The sequence below is a fragment of the Phalacrocorax carbo genome, chromosome 10, assembly GCF_963921805.1.
Source record: "Phalacrocorax carbo chromosome 10, bPhaCar2.1, whole genome shotgun sequence".
Classification (NCBI taxonomy): Eukaryota; Metazoa; Chordata; class Aves; order Suliformes; family Phalacrocoracidae; genus Phalacrocorax; species Phalacrocorax carbo.
The window spans coordinates 18,649,576-18,661,937 of NC_087522.1; the positions used below are offsets into that span (position 1 = coordinate 18,649,576).

Consider the following 12,362-nt stretch of genomic DNA (forward strand, 5'->3'; position numbering starts at 1 on the left):
GCTGTGACCGCATGGACCCAGCGTGTGGATGGATGAAATCTGGGCTCCAGGTTTTCTCTTCCCTCCTGCAGCAGCATCCTTGGAAGGACCCTGGAGCACACCCCGAACTGGTTCTATGCCCCCAGGCTGTGGAGAGTGAGGCACCATGAGAGCCTGCAGCACTGCCTCCTGGCTGGAGCGATGTGGGTTTGGGGGTGGGGATCCCCAGGCAGTGCCCACTTGGCAGCTAAAGAGCAGGGTCAGCTGGGTTGGTGTGGGGGGCTCCAGGCTGCCAGGGCAGGCAGGGTACAGTCCCCCTGGGCTGGGCCATCCTGATGCAATTCCCTGTTTGCAGACCACTTCGTCAGCCTCCCTGTGAGTGACCTCGGGCAGCGTAACGTCTGCTCCATGTCTGGGTCTGGCCAGAACCCGCGGGTGGCTGCTTAGCCACAAAACCAGGGTGAGCGGGGTCCCAGGGCACAGCCACAGGACATGGTCTGGCCCTCCATGTGTGGTCAGGGCAAGCTGTTATCAGGCCTCACCATGCTTTGGGATTCCAGGCCCCCGGGGAGCCCCAGCATGGCGCTGCTGGCAACACAGCCATTTGCCAGCCCTGGTGGCCGCCTGGGCAGGGAAGTGGCAGCGGCTGCAGGTCATGGCACTGTGTCAGTGGCACCAGCTGGAGGTCAGCGTGCCGGGGCATGGCACCTGTGTCCCGCTTCTGCCAGCGTGGCAGGTGTTGAGGGCCCCCCCCCAAAATGCCTGGTCTGGTGCAACAGGGCTTTCCCCAGGAGCTGCAGGCTGGAGAAGCGCTGTACCATTACATGCAAAAACACCTCGGGGGTGCCGGTGGGTTGGTTTCCCCCCTCAAAAAAGTCAAGAAAAGGCTCCCCACCGGTTTTTACACCGCCTTCACTGTCTCGAGTTTGCAGTCCTACAGAAGGGATGCTGGGGGTTCTGAGCTGCCGCCCCCGGGAAAACCTCCCTCGGATGGGTTTGCTGCTTCCCAGGAGCTGCAGACCTCCACCTCGGCACTGAGGTGGGCGGGTCACAGCTCTCGCCAGTGCCGGAAGAGTTAACACTCCCAAAATGCCGCTAAATGTTCCTGGTGCAGGTCAGTCTCCACCCTCCACCGGGGATTAGGGAAATCTGGCCGGGGAGCCGGGGCCGGCTCCTGCCAGCCCAGGGGCGGCTGCGGGGTGCGCTCGGGGAGGCAGCGGCGGGATTGAAGCGCAGGCACAGCGTGCCGGAGCCGTCCCACCGGGGTCTGGCACGGCCAGGCGCTGCCTTCCAGCTCAGAAAAACACCGCCAGTTTAAAAAGCCTGGCTGTAAAACAGCAAGGAGGGAGGGCTGGGAGCCATTGCTGGGCTGGGTGAGCCCCTTCAGGGGGACCAGGTGGGCACCCACCCTGCCAGGCAAGCCAGGGTGCGATGCTGGCTGGTGAGTAGGGATGAGCTGGGCGGACACATAGCAGTGCTGGCACCCTGCTCCTGGGTGCGGGGCTGCCTTTGCCTGTGGTGCCAGCGGGCACCAAGAGGCGACTACAGGGTGAGGGGCTCCTAGACCAGCCCGGTCCCTGGCAGCCCCGCAGTGTGGGCCCCATGTGTCTCCCTGCCAATGGCCCTGTCCGAGTGGACCACAGGCTCTGGCTGTTCTCTCATCCCGCAGGAATTCAGCTCCGTGAGCCGGACGGTTTTTTTGGTGTGTGTCCGTCCCGTCCCCCCCCTCCTTTCACTCTCCCTCTTTGGAGACTTTCTGCATTCTGCCTTTGATCTCCCCCCATGTTTGCCCAGCCGATCGCTGGGCTCGCTGGGGTTAGAGGCTGAGGTCAGCGCCTTTCCCATTCCAAACACCCAGAAACATCAGTGGGAAGGGAGGGGATTCAGATTACAACCTTCCCGTCCTCCCCTTCCACCCCACTCGCCCCGCTCGCCGTGCCGGCAGGGAGCCGGGATGGACTGAGCCCCTCTCACCAAGGGATGCTGCTACCACCGTGTCCCTGGCGCCCCAAGAGCTGAGCGGTGGCAATGGATGGAGGTGGCGGGGAGCATCGCCGGTGGTCTGGCTGGCGCTGGGCGTGCTGAAGGGCAGAGGTTTGGTCCTCTCCTCCTCCTCTTTGTCCCCCTGCCCACTCGCCTTCTCCGTCATCCCCTCCATCCTGAATGTGATTTATCCCGAGCCCTCACCAGTGAGCCAGGCCAGTGGTGTGGGGTGGCCAGATGCCTCCTCGCAGGAATTTCGACTGCCCAGGCCAGGGCAAGCGAGCGGGTGGGCGGCAGCACGCATCCATGGGCATCGCGCTCCTCTTGCCTTTGCTGGCAGCAGCAGCGGCTGGGCTGAGCCTGCAGCCAGGCAGGATGCAGCACCTGGGGGTCTGCCCCAACCAGCTGAACCCCAACCTGTGGGTGGACGCTCAGAGCACCTGTGAGCGGGAGTGCCAGGCTGACCAGGTGAGTGGGGGGGGGGCTGCGGAGGCTGGGTGGGGTGTATGGAGATGGGGGGGCATCCCCAGGGTCCCGGAGGGAGATGCTTTGGGGTGCAGGTCCCCACCCAGTGGTGCAGACGCTTCAGTTGTTTTGGTGCAACATGCTCAGACTGGCTGCAACTTCACCCCTCCCTGAGTCCCTGCTGTTGGCAGGCTCAAGGGGTGCCCTGGGGCCACTCCCTGGCCCCCAGCAGGCAAAAAAACCCTGCTTGTAGCCCCCCATGTCCCACCTTGGGCCATGTCCTGTGGCCAGGACACCCCCTCTGCACACCCCCACGATGTTCCCCCCCCCCCCCAGCCAAGGGACTGGGACAAGGCAAATGGGTGTGCTAGCACAGGGACCCCCCCACCCCCCCATCCGGCAGTGGGCAGCTTCCCCTCTCCCCCCCGCAACTTTTCCCTGAGGTCAGGAGCCCACCCATGGACCAGGCTGCCCATCCCAGAGAGCCCCAGCGCTGGGGTCTGCAGCAGCAGGCAGGGCACAAGCACCTCTGCCCCGGCTAGGGCTGCCTGGACGCAGGGGGAGCGACTCCTTCGCAATTCATCTGTACAATGAGGTCGGCCTCCTCTCAGACAGATAAAGCTGAGAGGAGTGAGATGCTTTCTGCTGTGGGAGAAGGGGCCGTCATCACTGCAGTGCACCCCCTAACCCTGCTGGGGGGTCCAGGGGGGCTGAGGGTGGGCCAGGGCCAGCACAGCCATTCTGGGGGTGGTCTGGCTCTTACCCAGAGCCCAGCAATACTGGGGGTGCACAGGGCTGCACAGGGGACATCTGCCCACCCAGAAGTCCTGTGGGGAGTGGCAGCAGCACCCACAGCACAGTGGTGACCTCCATGTCCCAACCCCCCATCTCCTCTCCCCACCCCCCGCCCCGGCCAGGACTGCGAAGGCTTCGAGAAATGCTGCACCAACGTGTGCGGGCTGCGGAGCTGCGTGGCCGCCCGCTTCGCCGACAGCAGCCTGCCAGCACTGGCGCTGGCGCCGGCAGCCTCGTGTGAGAGCTTCGTGTGCACACAGCAGGGCTCCGACTGCGACATCTGGGACGGGCAGCCTGTCTGCAAGTGCAAGGACCGCTGCGAGAAGGAGCCCAACTTCACCTGTGCCTCCGACGGCCTCACCTACTACAACAAGTGCTACATGGACGCCGAGGCGTGCCTGCGTGGCACCCGCCTCACCACGGTCCCCTGCAAGCACATCTTCACCTGGCCTGACACCAGCCCGGTGCCACAGGAGACGACGGCGCGCCCCACACCAGGAGCAGGCCCCGAGGTGCCGGTGCCCCCCGCCCTCTACAGCAACCCCTTCCACCAGTCGGTGCTTGCCGGCGGCACCGTCAGCTTCCGCTGCGATGTCAGCGGGCGCCCACGGCCGGACATCACCTGGGAGAAGCAGAGTGAGCGGGAGGAGAACTTCATCATGCGGCCAGACCAGATGTATGGCAACGTGGTGGTCACCAACATCGGCCAGCTGGTCATCTACAACGCCCGCCACGAGGACGCCGGCATCTACACCTGCACAGCCAGGAATGCTGCCGGGCTGCTCCGTGCTGACTTCCCGCTGTCAGTGGTCAGGCGGGAGCCAGGGGGGACCCCGCGGGCTGCCAGCCCCCAGCCCTTCCCCAGCGCCGAGTGCCTGAAGGAGCCAGACCGGCGGCGCTGTGAGGCCCTGGAGGTACGCTGGCACTTTGACGCCAAGCAGGGCTCCTGCCTCACCTTCCGCTACGGGGGCTGTGGGGCCAACAGGAACCATTTTGAGACCTATGAGGAGTGCCGGGCTGCCTGCCTGGGCAGCGCCCGCCCCACCTGCTTGCTGCCCATGGTGCAGGGCCCCTGCCAGAACTGGGAACCCCGCTGGGCGTACAACCACCTGCTGAAGCAGTGCCACTCCTTTGTCTATGGCGGCTGTGAGGGCAACACCAACAACTTTGAGAGCAAGGAGACCTGCGAGGATGTCTGCCCCTTCCCCAAGAACCTGCAGTGCAAGGCTTGCCGCCTGAAGAGCAAGATGGTGCTGAGCCTCTGCCGTAGCGACTTTGCCATTGTGGGCCGGTTGATGGAGATTGTAGAGGACCAGGACTCCGGCATCGCCCGCTTTGCCCTCGAGGATGTCCTCAAGGATGAAAAGATGGGCCTCAAGTTCTTCAACATCAAGTACCTGGAGGTGACCTTGACTGACATGGACTGGAACTGCCCCTGTCCCAACATGACGGCAGAGGATGGGCCGCTCATCATCATGGGCGAGGTTCACGATGGCATGGCCACACTGGACCCCAGCAGCTACGTCCGGGCGGCCAACGACAAACGGGTCAAGAAGATCTACGAGCTGATGGAGAAGAAAACCTGCGACCTCCTGAACCGCTTCCAGGACTAGGAGAGAGCCGGGACATGCCGACAATGGGGGGACCACAGACCCACCTTGGGGGCTGCAGACTGGAGGGTGGCCTGCACCGATGTATCTAGGGATTACCACCATCATGTAGCCCCCACCCCTCCATGCTGAGCCCCAGCCCAGTTCCTGCCTCCCTTGTAATTTATCTGCCGCACGCCCCCTCCCAGCACAGCCAGCACCAATAAAGGATGTGGTTGGGTTGCAGAGGGGTGGGAGGTCTGCCAGGACCCACCCCTCCCCCCCAAAAAAAGCCCCACAACTTTCCCACTACATCAAAGCCTCCGGGCCCAGTGTAGCATTCCCAGGTGCTCCCAGTGCAGCACCCCCAGGTGCTCCCAGTGAAGGACCCCCAGGTGCTCCCAGTGAAGGACCCCCAGGTGCTCCCAGTGTAGGATTTGACCCCCCCTCAATCGGCGCTGGGTGGGGGGAGGAGGGGTTGGGGATGCTCCCCCCAGTGTCAGTGCTGAAAGCATCAGGGAGCTGCTGGGGATGGAGCAAAGCCCCAGAGTTTATTGGTGGGAGAGATAGGGGTCTCTGGGGTAGGGAAAAAGGGATGGGTCCCCCCACCACTGGCATGGCATCCTCCAAGGAAACTGGCACCGAGCGAGAGGTCTCCCCACACCCAGGGTGCTGTGCCCTGCACCGCCATGCCTATGCCCCCCATGGGAGTTAGAGCAGCCTCTCTGGGCCAGGCTGGGGTACCCCATTGCAAAGGGAGCCCCAAAGGGGCTGGGGGAGATGGACACCCCACCTCCTCCAGCCCATCAGCCAAGCCCAGCCCAGGCTGGGGCAAGGGGGGCACCATCCTGGAGCTGCCATCCTCTGCCCCAGCTGTCACCACTGCATGATGGCATCACCCCTTGAGGAGGCATCAATGTGAGGGGGTGGCCCTGCCGAGGAGGTGCCGGGAGATGCTAGGAGGTGCCATCACACCAGGTTACTGCTTGCGGAAGATGAGGCTCTTGTTGTTGGCTGGCATGTCCACCTGGAAGCACATTGCTGGGGTCACAGGGTTCCCCACCAGTGTGGGGTCTGTCCCTCCCCACAGACCCCAGCACCTACCATTCTCTCCAGGCGCAGCCCGTTGGCCTCAGCCAGCTGCCGTAGCAGTGCTGTGTCCCGAAGGCCCCAGGCGGGATTCCTGCCGGGGAGGGAGGTGTGGGTCAGACAGATGGACATCTCACCCCTGCACTCTCCAAAGCGTCCCCATCTCCCAGGGTGCCCAGGGTGGGGTGGGGGGGCTCCCCCCAGCTGCCACTTTAGGTCATGTCTTGAAGGACCATGCTGGGAGGGAGCTCCCTGTGGCTGCAGGCAGGACAGGCAGCATGGGCAGGACTGGCCACCAGCAGCCCTGGGCCCCCTAGCGCCCCCTCCTACCTCTGCCTCAGGCTGCGGTCAAAGTCCACGTTGCTCTGGGGGCTGATCTGGCCGTCCACGGCGTAGGGCTGCCGGGACACGAAGCCGGAGCTGCCGACATGAGCCATCCTGTATCTCCCCGAGTCCCGCCCCCAGCCCACGGGTTGCTGTCCCCACCACGCACAGAGCCAAGTGAGAAGGGACATGGTCCCCAAGAAGGACGACGGGTCCCGTCACCTACTGTGGGTCCCATCAACCCCCCCCCCATGGGACCCCAGACCCTGTCCTGGATGACGCGAGGACAGGATCCCTCCTGTCCTGGGGGCAAGCGGCCAAAGCAGCCCCACCCAGGGTCCAGCACGTGCCCTGAAAGGCTGAGACCACCCCAAAGCCAAGAGCCCTGCTTTCCCCAGCGCCCCCCAAGCATGTCCGGAGCTTCCCTCCCATCTGCCCCCCCACCCCAGCACCCCCAGGGACACCCATGACCAGCAGGATGCTCCTGCACTGAGATGGGTAGTCAGCACCCACCCCGTAGGTGAAGAGCACGCCTCTGGGCTTCAGCAGCACCCCAGCACCCTTGAACAGGCCCTGGGGAAAGAAAAAGGTGGGGACCAGGTCAGGGTGCTGGGGACCCCCCCCCAGGAGCCCCATCCTCTGCCCTGGGACCCCCAAATCAGGGGACAGGGACCTGGCAAGGGCTGGCGTGGCTCCAACTCTGCCCTGCTCACCTCAGTGCACCGCAGCTCCGCAATGTGCATCATGTTGATGCTGACGAGGAGGTCGAGGGTAGCGGGTTGGGTGCCCCCCCACGTCTCCCAGCCCTGCGAGACATCCAGCAGGATGGGGGGCAGCACATTGGGCACCTGCATGGCCTCTGTGTAGGCAGTGATGCTGTGGGCACCAAACCCCACGTCAACCCCAGCCAGGGCATTGCCTGCCTGCCTGCACATCCGCCCCCACCAGCACCCACTGCAGGCAGACCTGAAACGTGCCTGCCCTGGCTGCCGGCAGCATTTCCCAAGTGGAGTCTCTGGTGTCTAATAATAAGGTTGTGCTTGTAACACAGCCCACCGAGGGGGGTGCTCTGCACAGGGTGAGGGGGGTCTAGTACTGCTGAGCTTTGCAATGAGCCAAAGGATGACAGGGCGCCTGCGGGGGCTGCCAGAGCAACTGGAGAACTGGCAGCAGCCAGACAACCGGCAGCACATGGATTGCGAGACCCCAGCGCCTAAAAATAATCCCAATTCACCGTTGCTGCTTACCAAGGCAGCCAGCGTGTGCTGCCTGCACCCACATGCCCAGGCTGCCTGCGTGCTGCCTGCAGCACTGCCAGCACCCACGTGCTCAGGCTGCCTGCACGCCACCCCGCACCCACTCGCCTGGGCTGCCCGCAGCGCTGCCTGCACCCCTGCGCCTGGGCTGCCTGCATGCCGCCAGTGCTTTTGCACCCCTACCGTGTGATTTTGGTGCGATTTATACCCTTTTCAGCACATTTACCAGCCAGGTCTCAGCTTCTGAAGCAGAGAGCCACATCCTCCCAGCCCCAGCTTTGAGATTATTTTTAACCACAGCAGCGAGTGCTGGGTGCCGCTGCCAGAGAGGTGATGGGTGGGAAGGACGCTGGCTTCACCCCACCCTGGACAGGCGCCAATTTCAGCACTTCCCCACTGGGTTTATTTTTCTCATGGGGGAATTCCTCCCCGTGCTGCAGAGCTGGGTTTTATTTTGGTTTCCTGAATTGAAACCCAGCCCTTCCAACCCGGCACTGCAATGCCTGGAACAGGCATTTGGCTGCGGCCGGACCTGGGTATGCTGACGCAGAGCAAATAAACACAGCCCGACGCAGTTCACCGGGGCAGCACGATGCCAGGAGCGGGGTGCAAGCCGCCCACCACATAGGTGGCAGCCACTGCTGGCGTCCTGGTGAGCTGGGCATCGGGCCCAGCACCACCGCAGAGCTTTGTGGCCGTGCGTAGGAATCGGGAGGGCGACCGCTGCCGCTCAGCAATGCGTGGTTGGGCGCTTTGCAGACAGGAATCACTCCGTGGTGGGGTGGGCTGGTGGAAAGCTGAATATTGGGGCTTTTCTGGGAAAGAAGCACTAGGCTGGGCTGTTTGGGAGTTGGGTATTGCTTCTTTCCTAGAAAAAATAAAGCATCAACTTGGGGAACCTGGGTCATGTGAGTTGAATATTGAGTCTTTGCTGGAAAAAATAAAGCACCAAGCTGAACCTCGGGAGCCTGGGCTGTCCAAGACATCAGTATGGGGTTTGTCCTGGAAAAAAAAAATGCGTCCAGCTGGGGAGCCGGGCTGAGAGTTGGATATCGGGTCTTTCCTGGAATAAAACACAGCACTGAGCTGGGGAGGCCAAGCACTGCAGCTGTGGTTGTGTCAGGAAGGGAAGGGGCTGGCGGCTGTGCTCCCAAGGGACCCCTGACCCCGTGCTCCCCAGGGCCCTTCCCACCCCCTCCTCCCCAGTGACCTGCACCCCGTGCTCCCCGGGGACCCCCCCCACCCCCTGCGCCCCGGTCACCTGCGCAGCGCCTGGGGGTCGATGTCTGACGGCTGCCAGCGGGTCTGCGGCAGAGCCTGGGCAAAGTGCACGGCGTGCAGCCCCGCGCCCGCCCCTACCTCCAGCACCTGCAGGACGCCGGGTCCCGCGTGGGCGCCGGAACCCACGTACTCCCGCAGCACCGCCAGGATCGGGCCCTTGTTGCGCTCCGCCGCCGTCGGCGCTTGCATGGCTGGAGGGGGGCGGTGGCCGCGGGGGGGGGGGGGGCACTACAAGTCCCAGCCGCCCCCACAGGGACCGCCCCCACGCGCCGCGGGTGGAGCCTCTCACGGGTGGGGTGAGTTAAAAAAAAAAGGAAAAGGAAGAGTTTTGCGCCGCCCGGGAATCGAACCCGGGTCGCAAGAATGGGAATCTTGCATGATACCACTACACCAGCGGCGCCGCTGCCAGGCCTGTCCGCCCGCCGGCCCTCAGCCCTTCCTCGCGTGGCCGCGGGGCCTCAGGCCTGCTCGGTGCTGCGGCCTTTCCCACCTTATTCTCACCACCCCTAAAGGAGGGGGTTAATGCTCCGTGCGGACACCCCAACAAAAACAGGGGTGCGTGGGACACCCCAGCTGTGGGGAGTCCTGGAGGGGGCGGCACGGTTACACCGTGGCGTGAATCTGGCACACGGGGCTTGCAGCAAAACCCATTCTGCAATGGCGCCCGCTAAGGACGGACGCCTGGAAGGATCCGGCCAGAGCCCAGGGGCCCAGGGCTTGGGGCTTCTGAGCATGGAAAGGCCCTATGGGTTTCAAGGGTACCCACAGGCAGGTCTCAGGTGGGGAAACTGAGGCACAAGCCCCTGGGTGACAGGGCAGGTGACAAGTTGGTCGTGGGGTCCCCCTGAGTAACAGTGGTATTTAAGCACAGTAACGAGGGCCACATCCTGTAGGGTTGGGGGCAGTTGTGTGGGGGCCGACAGCCACTGGGTGCCTCCCTGTGAGGTGCCCACGGGTGCCTGGCACACCACAGGATCAGGCCCTGTTTTGCAGGATGCTCTTTTGGGGGCCAGACACCCTCCCGCAGCACGTCCCACCCCGGCAGGGCTGTGCCACCGCTGGCAGTGCGGAAAGGCCAAGGTCACCCTTGTGGGGTGGCTTTGCTGATGACCCCAGACCAAGGCTGGAACATCCCCAAAGACCCCGGTGGGTTTGTCATATGGCCTGTCCCCAAAACCCTGAAAGCCACCCACGGGTGATGCTGCGGGGTGGCTGGGGACTGACTTGGGGTCATGTTCTGGGCTGTACCTCCCACCACGTGGGAGACCTGGGCATGCCTTCCCCGCTCCAAAGGTCACCACAGTGGCCGGGAGGTGGCCGCCCACCCCACCTTCCAGAGCAGCAGGGTCGCCCACGGCTCCCAGGCGGTCCCTGTGTGCACAGCTCAGGGCTCACCAGGCTTGTCACGTCACTGTCCCCATGGGGGTGGCACCTCAGCCCCTGCCTCTGCACCCCCTTGCTGTCCCCTGCCTGAATCCTGTGTGTTCCGGGAGTGACTCCTACACATCCCCTGTGTGTCCCGCGGCTCCGGTGTCCCTGTGCGTGTCCCCTCCGCGTTCCCTGCGGCTCCCGTGTCCGCGGCGTGCCTGTGCCATCTTGCGTGCCACGTGTCTCCTGCGCCCTGTCACCTACTTGACCTGTGTGTCCCCACGTCCCTTGTGTGCACCCTGTGTGTCCCGTACGTGTCCCGTTGTTACCCTGAAAAGCGGGTTCGTTCGCCCGGTGTGCAAAACACCAAACGACACACAGAGCGGGAGCATTTTAGTCAAGTCCAAGTGCCAAGGTGGGCGCTAGGTGGTAACCCACAAAGCGAGCACCCTACACCAAGAAACTGCAAGGCGTTTATACAGTTAAATGCGTCAATCGCAGCTAATATTCGCACGCCCCAGCTAATAATTGGTGAATTTCTTGCTTGCTTCGATGCAACAGTACGGCTCACTTTAATTTACTGCACATGCTCTGGGAGTAAGGGACTTACTAGAGGGGGGGCGGTTCCTGGCCTATGGGCCTGATTTTTAGTGTTATAACGAGAATAATTCCCCTACTGGGCACTTTGTTTTAGTTCTTATCAACATCCCAATTAGTTGTTCTCCTTGACTGTACACTTTATCACCCCGTTCTCAGCGGCTTCTGAGGCGGGATGATTGCTTTGATCAGTCTCTCGGCTCTCCTCAAGGATACAGTCGTAAAGCAAGTGCTTCCCTGTCTCTCAGCTTCCGTCTCTGCCCCTCAACTTCTGTTTTGCCGGGCTCGCACAGTTCATTGTTATGTCTTTAGCAAACAGCTCCAAAAATTCAATTTTCTTAGGGATACCCGTTTTCCCCCCTTTGAGACTATGAGACCCTTTTGTTTTATGAGTCCCATAAGTCTCACTCCTTTTCATAAGTGGTATATAATTTCTTCCTATCATAATACATCCAACTAATATACAATCATAATTTTAACAAGTATTGCAACCATCCAGTAAGGGAGAATCCACATTTATTCAATATTTTGTTTAACTATCCAATTTTTACAGAACCCCTCAGGTCCTGGCTTGACTTTGCCACTTGTTTTATTCAGTCCAATTAGTCACCTGCCATGCCAGTAATGGTTGGGATGTGAACACAATAATCCTTACCACTTAAATTTGTATATGCACAACCCTCCAAATGAAATTACTTTACCTACTGTTATTGAATTATTAGCTATTAAGTTTTCAAAGGTTAGATTTAAATCTAGAACTAAGATTCCCCAATCTGGGGTTTGTAACAAATTTTAGTAGTGCAATTAAACTGCTGCTATTGTGGATTCCCCTGAATGACCGGATAAATTGTAAGATTAAATTTCCTTTACAGACACCCACTAAATATGTAACTGCCATCTTGGCATAATTATATTAACAAAATTTTCTGAGTTCTGTAACTATCCTTATGGAAAATATGCACTTAATCTGTACATAGACAAGTCCTGTTTCTTGAACACTGTTCACTGAGGGTCTCTGGTCAAGAGTTCCAAGTTCATACGCAGACATTGTGTCCTGGCTGGAATGGGTGGACTGGTGTGTGCAAGGGAAGAGATGTCCTTTGATTTAGGTACCTGTACAGTGAAGACAAAATCTGCGAGAGAGAAATCAAATATTTCTTGACAGCAGCCTGTCCTTTATATGCATTTGGTCTCCCTTGTTGTTTAAGAGGTTTGTGGGATATGCCTTCCCATGTACTATCTCAAAGGGGCTTACGCCTTCCTTAACCCTAGGGGTTATTTGAATTCGCAAGAGAACTAAAGGTAAGGCTTCTATCCATTTAAGGTGTGCTTCCTGGCAAAGTTTATAGACTTGCCTATTGAGGGTCTGATTCAAGTTTTCTACTTTCCCACTAGATTGAGGCCTCCCGGGGGTGTGAAATTCCCACTTAATCTGTAAAAACTTGGAAATTCCCTGTACTACTTCTGTAGTAAAATGAGGCCCATTGATAGAGATTTCCTCTGGAATACAAAATCTAGGAGTAATTCCTTTCAACAAAATCATAATCACTTTTCTAGCTTTGTTGGTGCAACAAGAGACAGCCTTTGGCCAACCAGAGAAAGTATCTGCTAATACCAGTAAATATTTATACTGATT

The 12,362-nt window shown here is 60.5% G+C and overlaps 2 protein-coding genes and 1 non-coding gene across 7 annotated transcripts; 1 reads left to right on the forward strand and 2 right to left on the reverse strand.

The window, feature by feature from the left end:
- The first annotated feature begins 1,027 nt into the window (after positions 1-1,027).
- WFIKKN1 (WAP, follistatin/kazal, immunoglobulin, kunitz and netrin domain containing 1) lies at positions 1,028-5,130 on the forward strand. Of its 3 annotated transcripts, none has more exons than XM_064462214.1 (2): positions 1,028-2,430; positions 3,483-5,130. In XM_064462214.1, exons 1-2 carry the CDS (start codon positions 2,200-2,202, stop codon positions 4,833-4,835), a joined length of 1,584 nt encoding a protein of 527 aa, XP_064318284.1. In that variant the 5' UTR covers positions 1,028-2,199; the 3' UTR covers positions 4,836-5,130. The 3 variants fall into 3 exon arrangements, with proteins under 3 accessions (XP_064318284.1, XP_064318285.1, XP_064318282.1); XM_064462215.1 differs by having other exon boundaries at positions 3,486-5,130; XM_064462212.1 differs by having other exon boundaries at positions 1,029-2,430; positions 3,345-5,130.
- A 204-nt stretch (positions 5,131-5,334) lies between these two features.
- On the reverse strand, positions 5,335-8,990 carry METTL26 (methyltransferase like 26). 3 transcript variants are annotated; one of them, XM_064462218.1, is made up of 6 exons: positions 8,742-8,987; positions 6,938-7,100; positions 6,738-6,797; positions 6,231-6,298; positions 5,916-5,994; positions 5,335-5,838 (listed from the first exon to the last, which is right to left on the reverse strand). In XM_064462218.1, exons 1-6 carry the CDS (start codon positions 8,948-8,950, stop codon positions 5,791-5,793), a joined length of 627 nt encoding a protein of 208 aa, XP_064318288.1. In that variant the 5' UTR covers positions 8,951-8,987; the 3' UTR covers positions 5,335-5,790. The 3 variants fall into 3 exon arrangements, 2 of the variants coding, with proteins under 2 accessions (XP_064318288.1, XP_064318289.1); XR_010374684.1 differs by having other exon boundaries at positions 5,816-5,838; positions 6,231-6,320; positions 8,742-8,990; XM_064462219.1 differs by lacking the exon at positions 6,738-6,797 and having other exon boundaries at positions 8,742-8,988.
- A 100-nt stretch (positions 8,991-9,090) lies between these two features.
- Positions 9,091-9,161, reverse strand: TRNAG-CCC (transfer RNA glycine (anticodon CCC)). Its single transcript has one exon. It is a non-coding gene; the product is annotated as a tRNA-Gly (tRNA).
- Between the last annotated feature and the right edge of the window lie 3,201 nt (positions 9,162-12,362).

What these genes read in the sequence shown, in the direction of transcription:
- WFIKKN1 (XM_064462212.1), top strand. Translation starts at nt 2,200, where the DNA reads ATGCCTCCTCGCAGGAATTTCGACTGCCCAGGCCAGGGCAAGCGAGCG. An exon ending in GGGAGTGCCAGGCTGACCAG is followed by an intron (nt 2,431 to 3,344) that starts GTGAGTGGGGGG and finishes CGCCCCGGCCAG; the next exon opens with GACTGCGAAGGCTTCGAGAA.
- METTL26 (XM_064462218.1), bottom strand. Translation starts at nt 8,950, where the DNA reads ATGCAAGCGCCGACGGCGGCGGAGCGCAACAAGGGCCCGATCCTGGCG. An exon ending in GACCGCAGCCTGAGGCAGAG is followed by an intron (nt 5,995 to 6,230) that starts GTAGGAGGGGGC and finishes CCTCCCCGGCAG; the next exon opens with GAATCCCGCCTGGGGCCTTC. An exon ending in GGCTGCGCCTGGAGAGAATG is followed by an intron (nt 5,839 to 5,915) that starts GTAGGTGCTGGG and finishes ATGTGCTTCCAG; the next exon opens with GTGGACATGCCAGCCAACAA.